The 23,739-nt window shown below is 39.7% G+C and overlaps 1 protein-coding gene across 6 annotated transcripts in view; it reads left to right on the top strand.

The window, feature by feature from the left end:
- The window catches only part of celf2 (cugbp, Elav-like family member 2), a 465,802-nt gene that overhangs the window by 237,419 nt on the left and 204,644 nt on the right, over nt 1-23,739 (top strand). For all 6 annotated transcript variants that reach the window (XR_009815324.2, XM_061961318.2, XM_061961317.2 and 3 more), the window contains one exon: nt 5,255-5,451. Coding sequence is in view for 5 of the 6 variants with exons in the window: in XM_061961318.2 (XP_061817302.1) it covers nt 5,255-5,451 (197 nt within the window). In the remaining variant the exon portion in view is untranslated. The remainder of the gene's footprint in view (nt 1-5,254; nt 5,452-23,739) is intronic.

Below are 23,739 nucleotides of genomic sequence, written 5' to 3'. Positions count from 1 at the left end.
GAGGAGCGATTGCATTCATGAAATTACATTTATTTGGAATTTGTGGATTGTTTTGGATCTTTCTATAATGAGAGTGTGTGGAATATAAATGTGGAGGAGTGATTGCATTCATTACCGTATATGCCAAGTCTTTATTTTGACTTTGTGGATTTTTTTTATCCTTCTGTAATGAGTTTGTGAAATGTAAATGTGGAGGAGCAATTGCATTCATGAAATGACTCTTATTTATTTTGACTTTGTGGATTGTTTCCAGATCCTTCTATAATGAGAGTTTGTGAAATGTAAATGTGAAATGTGAAGGAGCGATTGCTTTCATGAAATTACATTTATTTTGACTGTGTGGATTGTTTTGGATCCTTCTATAATGAGAGTTTGTAGAATATAAATGTGGAGGAGCAATTGCATTCATGAAATTACTCTTATTTATTTTGACTTTGTGGATTGTTTAGGATCCTTCTATAATGATAGTTTGTGAAATATAAATGTGGAGGAGCGATTGCATTCATGAAATGACACTTATTTATTTTTGACATTGTGGATTATTTTGGATCCTTCTATAATGAGAGTTTGTGAAATGTAAATGTTAAATGTGGAGAAGTGATTGCATTCATGAAATTACATTTATTTGGACTTTGTGGATTGTTTTGGATCCTTCTATAATGAGAGTTTGTGGAATATAAATGTGGAGGAGCAATTGCATTCATGAAATTACTCTTATTTATTTTGACTTTGTGGATTGTTTAGGATCCTTCTATAATGATAGTTTGTGAAAAGTAAATGTGGAGGAGCGACTGCATTCATGAAATGACACTTATTTATTTTTGACATTGTGGATTATTTTGGATCCTTCTATAATGAGAGTTTGTGAAATGTAAATGTGGAAAAGTGGAGGAGCGATTGCATTCATGAAATTACATTTGGAATTTGTGGATTGTTTTGGATCTTTCTATAATGAGAGTGTGTGGAATATAAATGTGGAGGAGTGATTGCATTCATTACCGTATATGCCAAGTCTTTATTTTGACTTTGTGGATTTTTTTTATCCTTCTGTAATGAGTTTGTGAAATGTAAATGTGGAGGAGCAATTGCATTCATGAAATTACTCTTATTTATTTTGACTTTGTGGATTGTTTCCAGATCCTTCTATAATGAGAGTTTGTGAAATGTAAATGTGAAATGTGAAGGAGCGATTGCTTTCATGAAATTACATTTATTTTGACTGTGTGGATTGTTTTGGATCCTTCTATAATGAGAGTTTGTAGAATATAAATGTGGAGGAGCAATTGCATTCATGAAATTACTCTTATTTATTTTGACTTTGTGGATTGTTTTGGATCCTTCTATAATGATAGTTTGTGAAATATAAATGTGGAGGAGCGATTGCATTCATGAAATGACACTTATTTATTTTTGACATTGTGGATTATTTTGGATCCTTCTATAATGAGAGTTTGTGAAATGTAAATGTGGAAATGTGGAGGAGCGATTGCATTCATGAAATTACATTTATTTGGAATTTGTGGATTGTTTTGGATCTTTCTATAATGAGAGTGTGTGGAATATAAATGTGGAGGAGTGATTGCATTCATTACCGTATATGCCAAGTCTTTATTTTGACTTTGTGGATTTTTTTTATCCTTCTGTAATGAGTTTGTGAAATGTAAATGTGGAGGAGCAATTGCATTCATGAAATGACTCTTATTTATTTTGACTTTGTGGATTGTTTCCAGATCCTTCTATAATGAGAGTTTGTGAAATGTAAATGTGAAATGTGAAGGAGCGATTGCTTTCATGAAATTACATTTATTTTGACTGTGTGGATTGTTTTGGATCCTTCTATAATGAGAGTTTGTAGAATACAAATGTGGAGGAGCAATTGCATTCATGAAATTACTCTTATTTATTTTTTGACATTGTGGATTATTTTGGATCCTTCTATAATGAGAGTTTGTGAAATGTAAATGTGAAATGTGGAGGAGCGATTGCATTCATGAAATTACATTTATTTGGAGTTTGTGGATTGTTTTGGATCTTTCTATAATGAGAGTTTGTGAAATATAAATGTGGAGGAGTGGTTGCATTCATTATATGCCAAGTCTTTATTTTGACTTTGTGGATTTTTTTTTATCCTTCTGTAATGAGTTAAAGAAATGTAAATGTGGAGGAGCAATTGCATTCATGAAATGACTCTTATTTATTTTGACTTTGTGGATTGTTTCCAGATCCTTCTATAATGAGAGTTTGTGAAATGTAAATGTGAAATGTGAAGGAGCGATTGCTTTCATGAAATTACATTTATTTTGACTGTGTGGATTGTTTTGGATCCTTCTATAATGAGAGTTTGTAGAATATAAATGTGGAGGAGCAATTGCATTCATGAAATTACTCTTATTTATTGTGACTTTGTGGATTGTTTAGGATCCTTCTATAATGATAGTTTGTGAAAAGTAAATGTGGAGGAGCGATTGCATTCATGAAATGACTCTTATTTATTTTTTGACATTGTGGATTATTTTGGATCCTTCTATAATGAGAGTTTGTGAAATGTAAATGTGAAATGTGGAGGAGCGATTGCATTCATGAAATTACATTTATTTGGAGTTTGTGGATTGTTTTGGATACTTCTATAATGAGAGTTTGTGGAATATAAATGTGGAGGAGCGATTGCATTCATTATATGCCAAGTCTTTATTTTGACTTTGTGGATTTTTTTTTATCGTTCTGTAATGAGTTTATGAAATGTAAATGTGGAGGAGCAATTACATTCATGAAATGACTGTTATTTATTTAGACTTTGTGCATTGTTTTGGGATCCTTCTATAATGAGTTTGTGAAATGGAAATGTGTAGGAGCGATTGCATTTATGAAATTACATTTATTTGGACTTTGTGGATTGTTTTGGATCCTTCTATAATGAGTTTGTGGAATATTAATGTGGAGGAGCAATATCATTCATGAAATTACTCTTATTTATTTTGACTTTGTGGATTGTTTTGGATCCTTCTATAATGATAGTTTGTGAAATATAAATGTGGAGGAGCGATTGCATTCATGAAATGACACTTATTTATTTTTGACATTGTGGATTATTTTGGATCCTTCTATAATGAGAGTTTGTGAAATGTAAATGTGGAAATGTGGAGGAGCGATTGCATTCATGAAATTACATTTATTTGGAATTTGTGGATTGTTTTGGATCTTTCTATAATGAGAGTGTGTGGAATATAAATGTGGAGGAGTGATTGCATTCATTACCGTTTATGCCAAGTCTTTATTTTGACTTTGTGGATTTTTTTTATCCTTCTGTAATGAGTTTGTGAAATGTAAATGTGGAGGAGCAATTGCATTCATGAAATGACTCTTATTTATTTTGACTTTGTGGATTGTTTCCAGATCCTTCTATAATGAGAGTTTGTGAAATGTAAATGTGAAATGTGAAGGAGCGATTGCTTTCATGAAATTACATTTATTTTGACTGTGTGGATTGTTTTGGATCCTTCTATAATGAGAGTTTGTAGAATATAAATGTGGAGGAGCAATTGCATTCATGAAATTACTCTTATTTATTTTGACTTTGTGGATTGTTTAGGATCCTTCTATAATGATAGTTTGTGAAAAGTAAATGTGGAGGAGCGATTGCATTCATGAAATGACTCTTATTTATTTTTTGACATTGTGGATTCTTTTGGATCCTTCTATAATGAGAGTTTGTGAAATGTAAATGTGAAATGTGGAGGAGCGATTGCATTCATGAAATTACATTTATTTGGAATTTGTGGATTGTTTTGGATCTTTCTATAATGAGAGTTTGTGGAATATAAATGTGGAGGAGTGATTGCATTCATTATATGCCAAGTCTTTATTTTGACTTTGTGGATTTTTTTTATCCTTCTGTAATGAGTTTGTGAAATGTAAATGTGGAGGAGCAATTGCATTCATGAAATGACTCTTATTTATTTTGACTTTGTGGATTGTTTCCAGATCCTTCTATAATGAGAGTTTGTGAAATGTAAATGTGAAATGTGAAGGAGCGATTGCTTTCATGAAATTACATTTATTTTGACTGTGTGGATTGTTTTGGATCCTTCTATAATGAGAATTTGTAGAATATAAATGTGGAGGAGCAATTACATTCATGAAATTACTCTTATTTATTTTGACTTTGTGGATTGTTTAGGATCCTTCTATAATGATAGTTTGTGAAAAGTAAATGTGGAGGAGCGATTGCATTCATGAAATGACTCTTATTTATTATTTGACATTGTGGATTATTTTGGATCCTTCTATAATGAGAGTTTGTGAAATGTAAATGTGAAATGTGGAGGAGCGATTGCATTCATGAAATTACATTTATTTGGAGTTTGTGGATTGTTTTGGATCTTTCTATAATGAGAGTTTGTGAAATATAAATGTGGAGTAGTGGTTGCATTCATTACATGCCAAGTCTTTATTTTGACTTTGTGGATTTTTTTTTATCCTTCTGTAATGAGTTAAAGAAATGTAAATGTGGAGGAGCAATTGCATTCATGAAATGACTGTTATTTATTTTGACTGTGTGGATTGTTTTGGATCTTTCTGTAATGATGGTTTGTGAAATATAAATGCGGAGGAGCAACTGCATTCCTGAAATGACTTATTTATTTTGACATTGTGTATTATTTTGGAGTCTTTGTATTATGGTGGTTTGTGAAATGTAAATGCGGAGGAGCGATTGCATTCATTATATGCCAAGACTTAATTTTGACTTTGTGGATTGTTTTGGATCCTTCTGTAATGAGAGTTTGTGAAATATATAGAGGAGTGGTTGCATTTATTAAAGAGCACTTTTTTATTTTGACATAGTAGATTATTTTGGAGTCTTTTTGTTACGATGGTGGTTGAAATGTATGTACATGTATAGGAGCATCGCAGGTGTTTAGGCCCCGCCCCCTCCAGGCTGTCACTCAGGTGATAATGTCTAACATCTTATTGGTGTCATGAGAGCAGTTGTTGTCACTTTTCACTATGTGTGCACTCCTAAGATGATGATGATGATGATGATGATAGTGTTTCATTCCTAAGCAATAAAGTCCTAACTTCTTGTGACGGCCGACTCTCACGTCCTCTCCGGCTCACAAAAAGCCGACTTTTACTTCAAAGTCTTTCAGTTCTAACGAGCAATAAACGGCCTCCGAGCGGAGGTATTTCTACTTTGAGCGAGTCTGGGCGCCACTAAAAAAAAACCCTCTTCTCTTCTCCTCCGACCTCTCCGCAGTAACGGCACGGCCGGGAAGATGAACGGCGCACTGGAGCATTCGGACCAGCCCGACCCGGACGCCATCAAGATGTTCGTGGGCCAGATCCCGCGCTCCTGGTCGGAGAAGGAGCTGAAGGAGCTTTTTGAGCCCTACGGCGCCGTCTACCAGATCAACATCCTGCGGGACCGCAGCCAGAACCCACCACAGAGCAAAGGTAGTCCCTCTCGTCTTTTGCTCGGGACGCACTCGCACTACACTGCCAAAAGTCAGTGTTCAAAAACAAGAAAAAAAAGACAAAAATGAGGGGTATTTTATTTGAACTAAGCAAAATGATCTGCCAATAGAACAAGAAACTTCGGCTTGTCAAGACTTTCCATAACAAGTCAAATTAAAGCTGCAAGCAGCGTTGTTCGGGCCCGCGTATTTGGCAGGTGCTAGTCCTAAGTGTCCCAATACTTTTGTCTACTTTTAGTCTGAAGTGTCCCAAGACTTTTGTCTAGTGTACCTACCTTGTCTGCATTGTGTGGGCACGTTGGTGCTTCCTGCTTTTGAGCAGCCATCTTAAAAAAACAGCACCGCAGGAGCATCAGTGCAGCGGGTCTTTGAAGGGTCATAAAATCAAAACCGGAGCAGGTATTAAAAATCCCATCTATACTTTTAATCACAAGGGTTTAATCTCTCTCCTGTGTTAGTTTGAAGGCGAAACGACAAACGCGCTAAGAGGAGATAGATTTTGAAGAAAGGTGACCGGTTTTGAAGGGGGAATAACAAACTTCCTGTTGATTTTTGCTGGGGGTTGTCAATTTATGAAATGTGGGTCTAAGTGAGGCCTACATAGAGGTTTTTGTTTCATGTCTCTCCGACCTTCCCAGTGGGAGTTACAGGCAGTTTTGTCTTTTTTTTCTTCCGAGGAGCAGTTTTTTCTCCGTTTTATTCAAAAATTGCTGTAGAGCGCACTTTTTAAATTTGGGGTTAGGTTTATTTATTAGATTGCAATTTTTGCCAGTCCTGATGTGTGCGTTCAGTTCGGTGAGTTTTGAAGCATGTTAAGAGGGTCAAATTACAGCTCAAAGAGGCAAAAGTGACTGTTTTTAGTACTTTTTTGTCTTGAAGGGGGAATTGCCAACTTCCTGTTGATTTTTGCCCGAGGATATACAATTATGAAAACTAGGTCTAAGTCAAACCTACATACAGGTTTTTGTTTCATGTCTCTCCGATCTTCCTAGTGGGAGATATAGGCAGTCTAGTTTTTTTTTTTCCTAGGGGGCGCTAGAGCGCAATTTTGAGTTGTGGGGTTCGGTTTTTTTTAAAAAAAAGGTAATTTTCGCAGGTCCTGATGTGTGGGTCAAATATGGTGAGTTTTGAAGCATGTTAAGTGGGTCAAATTACAGTTTGTTGTGGCGGCGGAAGAATAAAGAATAATAAAACGAACGAATAACAATAGGTCCTTATGTCCCATTGCATAAGGACTCCCTTCGGGAGTCCTTTTGCAATGGGCCATTGCGGGCCCTAATTATGAATGAACCCAAAAATACCTTCAAATAAGTATATTGTCACTAATAACAGGTGTACTACTTTATGAGTACCTATTTTCTATTGTTTCATTGAAAATAAAACAGCAACGTTTTAATTATGAGACACAATTGTGGCAAAGTCATGATTTTTTATTTCATGCTTGAAATAAGAAATGATTACTTTAAAAATAGATCCCTGGGTGTCCCCCAGGGATCTATTTTAGGCCCCATCCTGTTCTCCCTATACATTCTCCCTCTTGGAGAGATTTTCAAAGGGGAACATTATCACAATTTCAGAAGGGTTAAAACCATTAAAAATCAGTTCCCAGTGGCTTATTTTATTTTTCGAAGTTTTTTTCAAAATTTTACCCATCACGCAATATCCCTAAAAAAAGCTTCAAAGTGCCTGATTTTAACCATCGTTATATACACCCGTCCATTTTCCTGTGACGTCACATAGTGATGCCAACACAAACAAACATGGCGCATAGAACAGCAAGCTATAGCGACATTAGCTCGGATTCAGACTCGGATTTCAGCGGCTTAAGCGATTCAACAGATTACGCATGTATTGAAACGGATGGTTGCAGTGTGGAGGCAGGTAGCGAAAACGAAATTGAAGAAGAAACTGAAGCTATTGAGCCATATCGGTTTGAACCGTATGCAAGCGAAACCGACGAAAACGACACGGGAGAAAGCGAGGACGAATTCGGCGATCGCCTTCTAACCAACGATTGGTATGTGTTTGTTTGGCATTAAAGGAAACTAACAACTATGAACTAGGTTTACAGCATATGAAATACATTTGGCAACAACATGCACTTTGAAAATGCAGACAGCCCAATTTTCATCAATTAATATAATCTGTAGACATACCCTCATCCGTGCTCTTTTCCTGAAAGCTGATCTGTCCAGTTTTGGAGTTGATGTCAGCAGGCCAGGGAAGCTAAGGTTGATATTCTTCTCTTGATCATCTTCGGTGGCATAAGGGACGGTGTGAGCCAAGACATCCAGGGGGTTTAGCTCGCCATTGCTTGCCGTGCTAGCGAGGTCCTTTGTCCCTGAATTGCTCACACACTCCGGCAGATTCAATGGGGGTCTGGCGGCAGATTTCTTTGACTTTATGGTTGGAAATGCATCTGCTTTGAGTGTCGCAGGATATCCACACATTCTTGCCATCTCTGTCGTAGCATAGCTTTCGTGGGTAAAGTGTGCGGAACAAACGTCCAATTTCTTGCCACTTTGGCATCTTTGGGCCACTGGTGCAACTTGAATCCGTCCCTGTTGGTGTTGTTACACCCTCCGACAACACACCGACGAGGCATGATGTCTCCAAGGTACGGAAAACAGTCGAAAAAACGGAAAATAACAGAGCTGATTTGACTCGGTGTTTGAGAAAATGGTGGATTGCTTCCCGATGTGACGAATAATAGAAAGGCGTTTAATTCGCCAAAATTCACCCATTTAGAGTTCGGAAATCGGTTAAAAAAATATATGGTCTTTTTTCTGCAACATCAAGGTATATATTGACGCTTACATAGGTCTGGTGATAATGTTCCCCTTTAAAAAACATGGAGTGTTCTACCACTTTTATGCAGATGACTGCCAGATTTATATGCCAATTCCAAAAGGCCACGGCCCCTTGACTCCCCTTCTCAACTGTCTATGCCACGTCAAGGCTTGGTTAGCCCAGAATGTTTTAATAATGAATGAGGCAAAAACGGAAATTTCAGTTTTTGGTGCAACCCTCACTGACTTGGGACCATTGCAAAATGATGTGCGGCCCAAAGTCACCAGCCTTGGCGTCACTATAGACAGCCATTTTAAACTTCACTAACAAGTCAATGGCCTTTTAAAATCCTGTTTTTATCATCTTCGTCTTTTAGTAAAGGTAAAACCGTTTTTATCTTTTAACCTTTTTGAACAAGTGGTGCATGCTTTTATTTCAAGTGGCCTGGACTACTGCAATGCACTTTATGCTGGCATTAGCCAAAAAGCTCTCTCCCGGTTGTAGTTAGTCCAGAAGGCGGCAGCAGGACTTTTAACAGGGGCCAGGAGACGCCAGCATGTAACCCCAATTCTTCAGAGTTTGCACTGGCTCCCTGTTCATTTTAGAATTGATTTTAAAACCTTGCTGTTTGTTTTTAAAGCTTTACATGGACTGGCACCTCAGTATATCTCGGACCTCATCCAAATGTACACTCCTACGCGCGCTCTGAGGTCCGAGAGCCAGATCCAGCTCGTGGTGCCCAAGACCAGACTTAAATCCTGGGGAGACAGGGCCTTCTCTGTGGTCGGCCCTAAGCTCTGGAACATTCTGCCCCTCCATGTTCAAACTGCTCCCACAGTTTTAAGTCTCGTCTTAAGACTCTTTGGCTTTTAACACTACGTGAGTTGTGTGGTTGTATTGGTTCTATATTTATTTATTTTTTGTTTTTATTCAGTCATTGGTGGAGCTAAGGATAATATTTGATTATTGTTTTTAATATTGTTTTTAATATTGTTGTGCAGCACTTTGGAAACATTTTTGTTGTTTAGATGTGATATATAAATAAAGTGGATTGGATTGTTTTGAATAAAAAAGTACCGTATTTTCCGCACTATTAGCCGCACCTAAAAACCACAAATTTACTCAAAAGCTGACAGTGCGGCTTATAACCCGGTGCGCTTTATATATGGATTAATATTAAGATTCATTTTCATAAAGTTTAGGTCTCGCAACTACGGTAAACAGCCGCCATCTTTTTTCCCCATAGAAGAGGAAGCGCTTCTTCTTCTACTGTAAGCAACCACCCGCCCCCGTAGAAAAAGAAGAAGCGCGCGGATATTACGTTTCATTTCCTTTGTGTGTTTACATCTGTAAAGACCACAAAATGGCTCCTACTAAGCGACAGGTTTCCGGTTCATGAAAAGACGCAATCTCTCCATCCGCACACGGACTACTATTTCACAGCAACTGCCTAAAGACTTTCAAGAAAAGCTGGCTACTTTCCGTGCATATTGTAAAAACAAGATAGCTGAAAAAAAGATCCGGCCAGAGAACATTATCAACATGGACGAGGTTCCACTGACTTTTGATATTCCTGTGAACCGCACTGTGGATACAACGGGAGCACGTACGGTGAATATTCGCACCACAGGGAATGAGAAGTCATCCTTCACTGTGGTTCTAGCTTGCCATGCTAATGGCCAGAAACTTCCACCCATGGTGATATACAAAAGGAAGACCTTGCCAAAAGAGACCTTTCCAGCCGGCGTCATCATAAAAGCTAACTCGAAGGGATGGATGGATGAAGAAAAGATGAGCGAGTGGTTAAGGGAAGTTTACGCGAAGAGGCCGGGTGGCTTTTTTCACGCAGCTCCGTCCATGTTGATATACGACTCCATGCGCGCCCACATCACGCTGGTTTTTAATATATTATTAAAGTTTGACTGACCTATCTGACTGTTTTTTTGACATTCCCTTTAGCGCAGTTAGATGCGGCTTATAACACGGGGCGGCTTATAGGTGGACAAAGTTTTGAAATATGCCGTTCATTGAAGGCGCGGCTTATAACCCAGGGCGGCTTATGGTGCGGAAAATACGGCACTTTTATACTTGTGAGTGTTGATAACACAGCTTTGCAACACTTGATATTCTAGTTTCAGGCATGTTTTACTCAATATAGGTCATCACATCTCAGCAACAAGCTGTAATATCTTACTGAGATCATTTAGGACCAAAACACTTAAAACAAGTACAACACTCTAACATTAAATCTTATGTATGGTCCCGGGATGCCCAAAATGTCCATAACACACCCAGCCGAGTCCCACGGGGATGGGGGAGAAAAGTTGGAAAAGTCGCCAAAAGTCCTAAAAATGTTAAAAAATACCTACCCAGGTTGGAGTCCCACAAGTCCTGCCACCGGCCGGGATGCCCAAAATGTCCAAAACGCGCCCAGCAAAGTCCCACGGGAAGGCGGGGAGAAAAGTGAGAAAAGTCTGTAAAATGTTTAAAATGTTCAAAAAGTCGATAACATGTTCAAAAATCACACCCGGGTTCGAGTGCCACAAGTCTTAAGACTCCATGTGGGACTCCAACCTGGGTAGGTATTTTGAACATTTTTGGGGACTTTTGACGACTTTTCTCACTTTTCTCCCCCACTTCCCGTGGGACTTTGCTGGGTGCATTTTGGACATTTTTTGCATCCCAGAACTTGTGCGGCCGGCGGCGGGACTCGTGGGACTGGAACCCGGGGAGATATTTTGGACAAAATTGGGACTTTTGACCATTTTGGCCGCCTTTTCCCCTCTTCTTCCCCGCCTTCCTGTGCACCATTGCTTGGTGTGTTTTGGACGTTTGGACAAAAATAGTTTCAGGCATGTTTTACTCAATATAGGTCATCAAATCTCAGCAACAAGCTGTAATATCTTACTGAGATCATTTAGGACCAAAACACTTAAAACAAGTACAACACTCTAACATAAAATGTTATGTATGGCCGCGCAAGTCCCGGGATGCCCAAAATGTCCATAACACACCCAGCCGAGTCCCACGGGGAGGGGGGAGAAAAGTTGGAAAAGTCGCCAAAAGTCCCAAAAATGTTAAAAATACCTACCCAGGTTGGAGTCCCACAAGTCCTGCCACCGGCCGGGATGCCCAAAATGTCCAAAACGCGCCCAACAAAGTCCCACGGGAAGGCGGGAGAAAAGTGAGAAAAGTCTGTAAAATGTTTAAAATGTTCAAAAAGTCGATAACATGTTCAAAAATCACACCCGGGTTCGAGTGCCACAAGTCTTAAGACTCCATGTGGGACTCCAACCTGGGTAGGTATTTTGAACATTTTTGGTTTTTTTTTGACGACTTTTCTCACTTTTCTCCCCCACTTCCCGTGGGACTTTGCTGGGTGCGTTTTGGACATTTTTTGCATCCCGGAACTTGTGCGGCCGGCGGCGGGATTCGTGGGACTGGAACCCGGGGAGGTATTTTGGACAAAATTGGGACTTTTGACCATTTTGGCCGCCTTTTCCCCTCTTCTTCCCCGCCTTCCTGTGCACCATTGCTGGGTGTGTTTTGGACATTTGGACAAAAATAGTTTCAGGCATGTTTTACTCAATATAGGTCATCAAATCTCAGCAACAAGCTGTAATATCTTACTGAGATCATTTAGGACCAAAACACTTAAAACAAGTAAAACACTCTAACATTAAATGTTATGTATGGTCCCGGGATGCCCAAAATGTCCATAACACACCCAGCCGAGTCCCATGGGGAGGGGGGAGAAAAGTTGGAAAAGTGGGCAAAAGTCCCAAAGAAGTTAAAAATACCTACCCAGGTTGGAGTCCCACAAGTCCCGCCGCCGGCCGGAATGCCCAAAATGTCCAAAACGCGCCCAGCAAAGTCCCACGGGAAGTGGGGGAGAAAAGTGAGAAAAGTCGGTAAAATGTTCAAAAAGTTGGTAAAATGTTCAAAAATCACACCCGGGTTGGAGTGCCACAAGTCTTAAGACTCCATGTGGGACTGGAACCTGGGTAGGTATTTTGAAAATTTTTGGGACTTTTGCCGACTTTTCCAACTTTTCCCCCCCCTCCCCGTGGGACTCGGCTGGGTGTGTTATGGATATTTTGGGCATCCCAGGACTTGCACGGCCGGCGGCGGGACTCATGGCACTGGAACCTGGGTAGATATTTTGAACATTTTTGGGGACTTTTGCCGACTTTTCTCACTTTTCTCCCCCACTTCCCGTGGGACTTTGCTGGGTGCATTTTGGACATTTTTTTCATCCCAGAACTTGTGCGGCCGGCGGCGGGATTCGTGGGACTGGAACCCGGGGAGGTATTTTGGACAAAATTGGGACTTTTGACCATTTTGGCCGCCTTTTCCCCTCTTCCTCCCCGCCTTCCTGTGCACAATTGCTGGGTGTGTTTTGGACATTTGGACAAAAATAGTTTCAGGCATGTTTTACTCAATATAGGTCATCCAATCTCAGCAACAAGCTGTAATATCTTACTGAGATCATTTAGGACCAAAACACTTAAAACAAGTAAAACACTCTAACATAAAATGTTATGTATGGCCGCGCAAGTCCCGGGATGTCCAAAATGTCCATAACACACCCAGCCGAGTCCCACGGGGAGGGGGGAGAAAAGTCGCCAAAAGTCCTAAAAATGTTAAAAAATACCTACCCAGGTTGGAGTCCCACAAGTCCTGCCACCGGCCGGGATGCCCAAAATGTCCAAAACGCGCCCAGCAAAGTCCCACGGGAAGGCGGGGAGAAAAGTGAGAAAAGTCGGTAAAATGTTCAAAAATCACACCCGGGTTCGAGTGCCACAAGTCTTAAGACTCCATGTGGGACTGGAACCTGGGTAGGTATTTTGAACATTTTTGGGGACTTTTGACAACTTTTCTCACTTTTCTCCCCCACTTCCCGTGGGACTTTGCTGGGTGCCTTTTGGACATTTTTTGCATCCCGGAACTTGTGCGGCCGGCGGCGGGATTCGTGGGACTGGAACCCGGGGAGGTATTTTGGACAAAATTGGGACTTTTGACCATTTTGGCCGCCTTTTCCCCTCTTCTTCCCCGCCTTCCTGTGCACCATTGCTGGGTGTGTTTTGGACATTTGGACAAAAATAGTTTCAGGCATGTTTTACTCAATATAGGTCATCAAATCTCAGCAACAAGCTGTAATATCTTACTGAGATCATTTAGGACCAAAACACTTAAAACAAGTACAACACTCTAACATAAAATGTTATGTATGGCCGCGCAAGTCCCGGGATGCCCAAAATGTCCATAACACACCCAGCCGAGTCCCACGGGGAGGGGGGAGAAAAGTTGGAAAAGTCGCCAAAAGTCCTAAAAATGTTAAAAAATACCTACCCAGGTTGGAGTCCCACAAGTCCTGCCACCGGCCGGGATGCCCAAAATGTCCAAAACGCGCCCAGCAAAGTCCCACGGGAAGGCGGGGAGAAAAGTGAGAAAAGTCTGTAAAATGTTTAAAATGTTCAAAAAGTCGATAACATGTTCAAAAATCACACCTGGGTTCGAGTGCCACAAGTCTTAAGACTCCATGTGGGACTCCAACCTGGGTAGGTATTTTGAACATTTTTGGGTTTTTTTGACGACTTTTCTCACTTTTCTCCCCCACTTCCCGTGGGACTTTGCTGGGTGCGTTTTGGACATTTTTTGCATCCCGGAACTTGTGCGGCCGGCGGCGGGATTCGTGGGACTGGAACCCGGGGAGGTATTTTGGACAAAATTGGGACTTTTGACCATTTTGGCCGCCTTTTCCCCTCTTCTTCCCCGCCTTCATGTGCACCATTGCTGGGTGTGTTTTGGACATTTGGACAAAAATAGTTTCAGGCATGTTTTACTCAATATAGGTCATCAAATCTCAGCAACAAGCTGTAATATCTTACTGAGATCATTTAGGACCAAAACACTTAAAACAAGTAAAACACTCTAACATAAAATGTTATGTAAGTCCCGGGGTGCCCAAAATGTCCATAACACAACCAGCCGAGTCCCACGGGGAGGGGGGAGAAAAGTTGGAAAAGTCGCCAAAAGTCCTAAAAATGTTAAAAAATACCTACCCAGGTTGGAGTCCCACACGTCCTGCCACCGGCCGGGATGCCCAAAATGTCCAAAACGCGCCCAACAAAGTCCCACGGGAAGGCGGGAGAAAAGTGAGAAAAGTCTGTAAAATGTTTAAAATGTTCAAAAAGTCGATAACATGTTCAAAAATCACACCCGGGTTCGAGTGCCACAAGTCTTAAGACTCCATGTGGGACTCCAACCTGGGTAGGTATTTTGAACATTTTTGGGTTTTTTTGACGACTTTTCTCACTTTTCTCCCCCACTTCCCATGGGACTTTGCTGGGTGCGTTTTGGACATTTTTTGCATCCCGGAACTTGTGCGGCCGGCGGCGGGATTCGTGGGACTGGAACCCGGGGAGGTATTTTGGACAAAATTGGGACTTTTGACCATTTTGGCCGCCTTTTCCCCTCTTCTTCCCCGCCTTCCTGTGCACCATTGCTGGGTGTGTTTTGGACATTTGGACAAAAATAGTTTCAGGCATGTTTTACTCAATATAGGTCATCAAATCTCAGCAACAAGCTGTAATATCTTACTGAGATCATTTAGGACCAAAACACTTAAAACAAGTAAAACACTCTAACATAAAATGTTATGTATGGCCGCGCAAGTCCCGGGATGCCCAAAATGTCCATAACACACCCAGCCGAGTCCCACGGGGAGGGGGGAGAAAAGTTGGAAAAGTCGCCAAAAGTCCTAAAAATGTTAAAAAATACCTACCCAGGTTGGAGTCCCACAAGTCCTGCCACCGGCCGGGATGCCCAAAATGTCCAAAACGCGCCCAGCAAAGTCCCACGGGAAGGCGGGGAGAAAAGTGAGAAAAGTCGGTAAAATGTTCAAAAATCACACCCGGGTTCGAGTGCCACAAGTCTTAAGACTCCATGTGGGACTGGAACCTGGGTAGGTATTTTGAACATTTTTGGGGACTTTTGACAACTTTTCTCACTTTTCTCCCCCACTTCCCGTGGGACTTTGCTGGGTGCCTTTTGGACATTTTTTGCATCCCGGAACTTGTGCGGCCGGCGGCAGGACTCGTGGGACTGGAACCCGGAGAGATATTTAACTTTTGGCCTGTACTGTAACATTTAGCTGACGACAGAGCTTTTAATATATCGTTTTAACACTCGTCAAAGACACAATACAAGCGCATGGTGAGGTAGCGCCATACCCCCTCTAAAAAGTACCAGTGTTTTTTAACGGGCATGACACTGCATGGTCACGTGGTGACATTGCTGGTTTTAGGAGCAGAGGAGCATGTTGGGCAGCGCACACACACAGAGTACACAGTGTGTAGACAGAAAAGGGAGAATGGACGCATTTTGCTGTAAAAAGTAAAGATAAAGGTGAAGTTTTAACACTGAAACACCCTCAGGAAGAGCTGCTTTAAGACATGGCTAGCTAGCTAGCTTGCAGCTAACATCATTTTCCAATTTTAGCTACCTCTAAATCATACCAAAGACTATAAAAATGGGGGCCATTACCTCCCTGCTTGGTACTCAGCATCAAGGCTTGGAATTGGGGGTTAAATCACCAAAAATGATTCCCGGGCGCGGCCACTGCTGCTGCTCACTGCTCCCCTCACCTCCCAGGGGGTGATCAAGGGTGATGGGTCAAATGCAGAGAATAATTTCATAATTGGTACTTTAACTTTAACTTTAATCGTTGTCTCCATAGCGACAAATAAAGTAAGTTTATTTCAAGTATTATTATCACTGGAGGACGAGGAATAGCTAAACATGCTTCACTACACACCGTAGGAGGATACAATAGCAGACCAAATACTAAACATAAAACATGCAAAATAGTATTTGTTTTAGTTATCTAAAAAAATGACTCATTTTTGAGCACATTCAATAATAGTAGCCGTAATAATTTTGGTCACGCTACCAACATTTTCTTGTGTGAATTGTGTGAATCATATTTATATAGCGCTTTTCTCTAGTGATAAGGTGTTATTAATCATCTAAGCTCTAACCCTAACCCTGTGATGAGGTGGCGACTTGTCCAGGATGTACCGCGCTTACCGCCCGAATTCAGCTGAGATAGGCTCCAGCGACCCTAAAAGGGACAAGCGGTAGAAAATGGATGGACGTATGGATTTTCTCTAGTGACTCCAAGCACTTTTACATAGTGAAAGCCAATATGTAAGTGTGGGTGGCCCTGGGAGCAGGTGGGTCAAGTGTAGGGCTGCAGCTAACGATTATTTTTCTATCGATTAATCTATAGATTATTTTTTCGATTAATCGGTTAATCTATAGATTATTTTTTTCGATTAATCTATAGATTATTTTTCCTTTTACCGATTTTTTTTTAATTTAAAATGAAGAGGAAAAAATAAATGTAGGCCAGTTTTTTCAAAAGGCATGGCTTTTATTTACACAAAAAAAAGTATGGCCACTCAGTCAACATTGACAACAACATGACAAAATATTCTGTAACAATGTAAACATTTAAAACTTTTAACATTTAACAAAATTAAAAGTAGCTTATTTGCTTTTTAATGTGCAAATATAAAAGTAAACATCCAGTGCAAATCTTAATATTCTGGAATAGTATAAGCATTTCAAAAGTAAAAGTATTGCTTATTTTGCTTTAAAATGTGCAAAAATAAAGATAAACATCCAATACAAAAAAGTGCAAAACGGAAATATTCTGTATCAATGTAAACATTTCAACAAAAGTAAAAGTATTGCTTATTTGCTAAAATGTGCAAAAATAAAGCTAAACATCCAATACAAAAAAGTGTACAGTGTAAACATTTCAACAAAAGTAAAAGTATTGCTTATTTTGCTTAATAACACAACAATGATAGTATGATTAAAGTGAAAGTTAATTGTTGGTTTGTACATAGTATATGTAACTGTTAATGTTGTAAAAGGTATTTGCACAACTAATTAACGTTAGCGTTTGTGACACGTCTTGTGCCGTGGGGTTCTTTCAGGACCGACAGACTGAACGCCAGACGGCTTTGCCAGGTTTACAATCTTTTAATTTTACACAAAGTCTTTTCTCTTCCAACTGCGCGGATCGCGCACCTGGGCACGATTGCGGCGTCGCTCCCGGCGCGCCCCGCCTCGCCGCTCGCTCGCCACCGCCGCCTCTCCACAGCGTTAAAGAGGAGCGCGTCTTTGTAAACACTGAACAGGCACGCCAAACGCGCCTCTCAGAGCAAACGGTGCTTTAGTTTATGAATTTACAACGCAGATAGAAATGACACATTCATGTTTTTGTGTAATAATGACAACGTATACGCACGCGGACGATTGACTTGTTGATGGTGATGGCAAGAACGCTGTCGGGGGTTTTCTTTTCAAATGTTCGTTCATAGCCGTTGTGCTGCTATGATAGGCCATTTCCGCTCGACACAGTGTGCATACAACAACATTATTAGGCCGTTTATTGAAATACTCCCACACTTTTGACGACTTTTGGCGTGCTTTTTTCCCCTCGCTCGCATCGTCTGCTTTGCGCTCCGCCATGACAGTAGTGTGACGTAAATATGCGACGCGCCGACGCACAAAAACGGCGTCGACGTATTTACGTAACCGATGACGTCGACTACGTCGACGCGTCGTTTCAGCCTTAGTCAAGTGTCTTGCCCGAGGACTAGGATGGGGGAATCGAACCTGGAACCCTCAAGTTGCCGGCAAGGCCGCTCTATCAACCAAGCCATGCCGCCCCAAGGTGATATATATTGTTATCGCAGGAGGCGGCGATAAAGATGTGGTCCACTTATGATGGAGAACTGGTAAGGATGGCAGTTATTGTCCAGTTGTGTGCACGCCATCACGCCACGCTCCGACAAAGAGGAAGTGAAGCGTACGACTGGTCTTACGTTAACTTGAATGCCATCTCCATGGCAACAGTGGTTAAACAATCCAAACAGGCAGACTGACAGCAGGATGGCACGGCGCCGCCTGAGTGGGCCGTCCAATCAGTGAAATGAGGGAAAGCAGATAAATGCGAACGCTGACACCAGCAAAAAAGAGCATTTCGTGCACCGTTGGAACACAAAAGCCGGAGCGCCCGTGCGCACGCCATTGTGCGAGCGCTCGCAGCTATTTTGTGCTTTTGACGAAGGCGTGGAGGAGCGCCGGGCGACAATAGCGGCGAGGTGAAGGGGCGGGCTGGATGAGACGGAGTGGGCGGAAAGCGAAATGAGGGGAGCGGGAGATGTGACGCCTCCATCCGAGCAGAAAAAGTTGTCAAGTGACGGCGGAACATGGGCGAGAGATGAAGCGTAGGAGACGAGCAAACACTCCAATGAGCGTGCTGATGACTTTAGTGGATTGTTCCAGAAGACAGAGCTCGCACGTAGCAGCTAATGACCTCTATGCTGGAATCTGACATGAAGATCACTTCACACAAGCTCTCTGCAAAATATCACCAACTGGAACAAAGTGGACGTATAAAGATGATAACGCCAACATTGTGTCCATCATTCACTAGTTCTGCGCTTCAACTACAACTACACAACAACTAGTGTACAACAACTACAAGTACAAACAACTAGTGTACAACAACTACAAGTACAAACAACTAGTGTACTACAAGTACAAACAACTAGTATACAACAACTAGAAGTACAAACAACAAGTGTACAACAACTAGAAGTACAAACAACTAGTATACAACAACTAGAAGTACAAACAACAAGTGTACAACAACTAGAAGTACAAACAACTAGTGTACAACAACTAGAAGTACAAACAACTAGTGTACAACAACTAGAAGTACAAACAACTAGTGTACAACAACTAGAAGTACAAACAACTGGTGTACAACAACTAGAAGTACAAACAACTGGTGTACAACAACTAAAAGTACAAACAAGTGTACAACAACTAGAAGTACAAACAACTAGTTTTGGCCGATACATCTTATGAAATACTTATCACCATATATATACTGTATTATTGCAGCCTCTTGCTGTGTGTATATATATATATATATATATATATATATATATATATATATATATATATATCCATCCATCCATCCATCCATTTTCTACCGCTTATTTCCCTTCGGGGTCGCGGGGGGTGCTGAAGCCTTTCTCAGCTACAATCGGGCGGAAGGCGGGGTACACCCTGGACAAGTCGCCACCTCATCGCAGGACCAACACAGATAGACAGACAACATTCACACTCACATTCACACACTAGGGCCAATATATATATATATATGATTATTATTATTATTATTATATGATGATTGAGGGTACCCCCCCTCATGAAACAGGCCTGTAGAGATTAAATAGTCTTGTGATTTTTTTCCCACACATACATATATATATATATATATATATATATATATATATGTATGTATGTATGTATGTATGTATGTATGTATGTATGTATATATATATATATATGTATATATATATATATATATATATATATATATGTATGTATATATATATATATATATATATATATATATATATATATATATATATATATAGCTGAGATAGGCTCCAGTGACCCCAAAAGGGACAAGCGGTCGAAAATGGATGGATGAATGTATGTATGTATATGTATGTGTGTATTAATGTGTGTAAAAGTGTATATATATGTATATATTTGTGTATATATGTTTGTATCTGTTTATAGGTGTATTTACATGTGTATATATGTATATATATGTGTATATATTTACTGTACATGTACACATATACATGTGTGTATATATATATACATATATATACATGTATGTATGTGTGTCTATATGTATATGTGTATATATGTATGTATCTGTATATACTGTATGTGTATATGTGAGTGTATATATATGTATGTATATATGTGTATTTATGTATGTATCTGTATATACAATTTATGTGTGTGTGTGTATATATATATATATATATATATATATATATATATATATATATATATATATATATGTGTGTGTATATACATATATATGTTTGTATGTGTGTGTATATGTATATACATGTATATATATGTACAGTATATAGTTATATATATATATGTATGTATGTATGTATGTGTGTGTGTATATATGTATGTATCTGTATATACAGTAGGTGTATATATATGTGTATATATATATATATATATGTATATATACATATATATGTTTGTATGTGTGTGTATATGTATATTTGTGTATATATATATGTATATATACATATATATGTTTGTATGTGTGTGTATATGTATATATGTGTGTATATATGTATATATTTATATATATATATATATTTGTATGTATGTGTGTATATATGTATATTTGTGTATATATGTATGTATATAAATGCATATATATGCATGTATGTATATGTGTATATATGTATATGTATATATGTGTATATATGTATGTATCTGTATATATATCCAATCCACTTTATTTATATAGCACATTTAAACAACAACATGTTTCCAAAGTGCTGCACAACAATATTAAACACAATTAAAAACAATATAAAATAAATATGATTAAAAACAATTTCAAAGGGTAAAACCAATTAAAACAGTAAATAGAAATCAAAATTTTAAAAACACAGAGGACAACATACTATATACATGTTTGCTCGTTTGCACTCATATATGTGTATATATGAGTGTGTGGTGGTCAGTATGAAGTCGCCTGCTCGTTACATTGCTGGTGATGTAACTCTCACTTGTGTGGGACATAAAGTAGCTGCTCATCAACAACAATCTAAATCTGCATGGGCCACTTTCACATCATTTCTATTTAATGTTGTTTATATTGCACAACTTCCTTTCTTTGGAGTATTTGCCATTGCAGCCCGTTTAGGCAGCAGACTAGTCTTAGTTTTAGTCCTAAGTGTCCCAATACTTTTGTCAAGTTTTAGTCCTAAGTGTCCCAAAACTTTTGTCCAGTTTTAGTCCTAAGTGTCCCAATACTTTTGTCCAGTTGTAGTCCTAAGTGTCCCAATACTTTTGTCCAGTGTAAGCGCCTCAATACTTTTGTCCAGTGGTAGTCCTAAGTGTCCCAATACCTTTGTCAAGTTTTAGTCCTAAGTGTCCCAATACTTTTGTCCAGTTTTAGTCCTAAGTGTCCCAATACTTTTGTCCAGTTTTAGTCCTAAGTGTCCCAATACTTTTGTCCAGTTGTAGTCCTAAGTGTCCCAATACTTTTGTCCAGTGTAAGCATCTCAATACTTTTGTCCAATGGGAGTCATAAGTGTCCCAATACCTTTGTCAAGTTTTAGTCCCAAGTGGCCCAATACTTTTGTCCAGTTTTAGTCCTAAGTGTCCCAATACTTTTGTCCAGTTTTAGTCCTAAGTGTCCCAATACTTTTGTCCAGTGGTAGTCCTAAGTGTCCCAATACTTTTGTCAAGTTTTAGTCCTTAGTGTCCCAATACTTTTGTCCAGTTTTAGTCCTAAGTGTCCCAATACTTTTGTCCAGTTTTAGTCCTAAGTGTCCCAATACTTTTGTCCAGTGGTAGTCCTAAGTGTCCCAATACTTTTGTCAAGTTTTAGTCCTTAGTGTCCCAATACTTTTGTCCAGTTTTAGTCCTAAGTGTCCCAATACTTTTGTCCAGTTTTAGTCCTAAGTGTCCCAATACTTTTGTCAAGTTGTAGTCCTAAGTGTCCCAATACTTTTGTCCAGTGTAAGTGTCCCAATACTTTTGTACAGTGGTAGTCCTAAGTGTCCCAATACTTTTGTCTACTTTTAGTCCGAAGTGTCCCAATACTTTTGTTCAGTGGTAGTCCTAAGTGTCCCAATACTTTTGTCAAGTTGTAGTCCTAAGTGTCCCAATACTTTTGTCCAGTGTAAGTGTCCCAATACTTTTGTCCAGTTTTCGTCCTAAGTGTCCCAATACTTTTGTCCAGTGGTAGTCATAAGTGTCTCAATACTTTTGTCTACTTTTAGTCTGAAGTGTCCCAATACTTTTGTCTAGTGTACCTACCTTGTCTGCATTGTGTGGGCACGCTGGTGCTTCCTGTTTTTAAGCAGCCATCTTGAGAAAACAGCAGCGCAGAAGCGCAGCGGTTCTTTGAAGGGTCATAAAATCAAAACCGGAGCAGTAATCAAAACTCTGTTCCATACTTTTAATCAGAAGGGTTCAATCTCTCCTGTGTTAGTTTGAAGCCGAAACGACAAACGCGCTCAGAGGAGATAATGTTTGAAGAAAGGTGACCAGTTTTTAAAAAAATTTTGTTTTGAAGGGGGAATTGCAAACTTCCTGTTGATTTTTGCTGGGGGTTGTCAATCTATATAATGTAGGTCTAAGTGAGACCTACATAGAGGTTTTTGTTTCATGTCTCTCCGACCTTCCCAGTGGGAGTTAAAGGCAGTTTTGTAATTGTTTTCTTCCGAGGAGCAGTTTTGTCTGCGTTTTGAGATTTGGGGTTAGGTTTTTTTATTAGATCGCAATTTTTGCCAGTCGTGATGTGTGTGTTCAGTTTGGTGAGTTTTTGAAGCTTGTTGATGCCTTTCATGCGGAGGGGAGTGAGTCTTTTTTTTTTTTAAAGAGTCTTGTTAAAGTATCGTCCCTCTGTCACGTGTTTATTGTGTTCTCCATCTTCAGCAGCATTGAAAGCCGCTTTCTTCAGCAGGCCTTTTTATTTCCTACTTTCCTTTTGTCCCTTTCCGAGTGACGCCTCAGAGCGTTTGAGGAGGAAATGTAGCGTTTGATTGAGCTCTTATCGGCCTTGTTAGCACCACCCTCCTCGTCTCCTCCTGGCCTCACACGCACCCCAGCACTACTAGCACACCTACAGTGATGTCGGCCAGGTCCTTGTCTCGCTCCGTTTACCCTAAATCAATGACGGCCACGCCAGGAAAGGTCAATCTTGGTCAATTGGGACCCTGCTAGCCCGTATGAGGTGACTTCCTACCCATCATTTGTCTCCTGGAAGTTTTTATTTGGAGTCTTGTTAGCTGACTCTTTGTCTCCAACGATAACTTCATCGATTGTCACTGCACACATTCAAAGTGGGCCATTCTTGCTCTGCACAGTAAGGAAGGTATTCATATACGAGGTTATGAACGAATAATCCATACGAGTAGAATTGATATGGACGATCAGAAGACGGAACGGCACTTCTACTTGTGGAACGCTCTCCCTGACCACCTGAGGTCACCACAGACTGTGGATGCTTTTAAAAAAGGCTTTAAAACCCTTCTTTTTAAAAAAGCCAAATAGCTAAAACTAGTATGCATATATCTAAAAAAAGGCTTTTTTTTTTTTAGATATATGTATACTAGTTTTAGCTATTTGGCTGTTCTAGTTTTTATTTTTATTTTTTATTATCTTTTTATTTTTTTAATACACTGTAGCACTTTGAGGTTGTTTACTCAACGTAAAGTGCTTTTTTCAAATAAAATCTATTATTATTATTATTATTATTACTTCCGGTTCAAAGCTTTAAACAGCAGGACTTCACATTGACCCAGCAGCACCTGCAGTGAGC

Source organism: Nerophis lumbriciformis, linkage group LG05 (assembly GCF_033978685.3).
Source record: "Nerophis lumbriciformis linkage group LG05, RoL_Nlum_v2.1, whole genome shotgun sequence".
Classification (NCBI taxonomy): Eukaryota; Metazoa; Chordata; class Actinopteri; order Syngnathiformes; family Syngnathidae; genus Nerophis; species Nerophis lumbriciformis.
The sequence above is the reverse complement of the archived record's forward strand: the minus strand, read 5'-3'. Positions and strand labels throughout refer to the sequence as shown.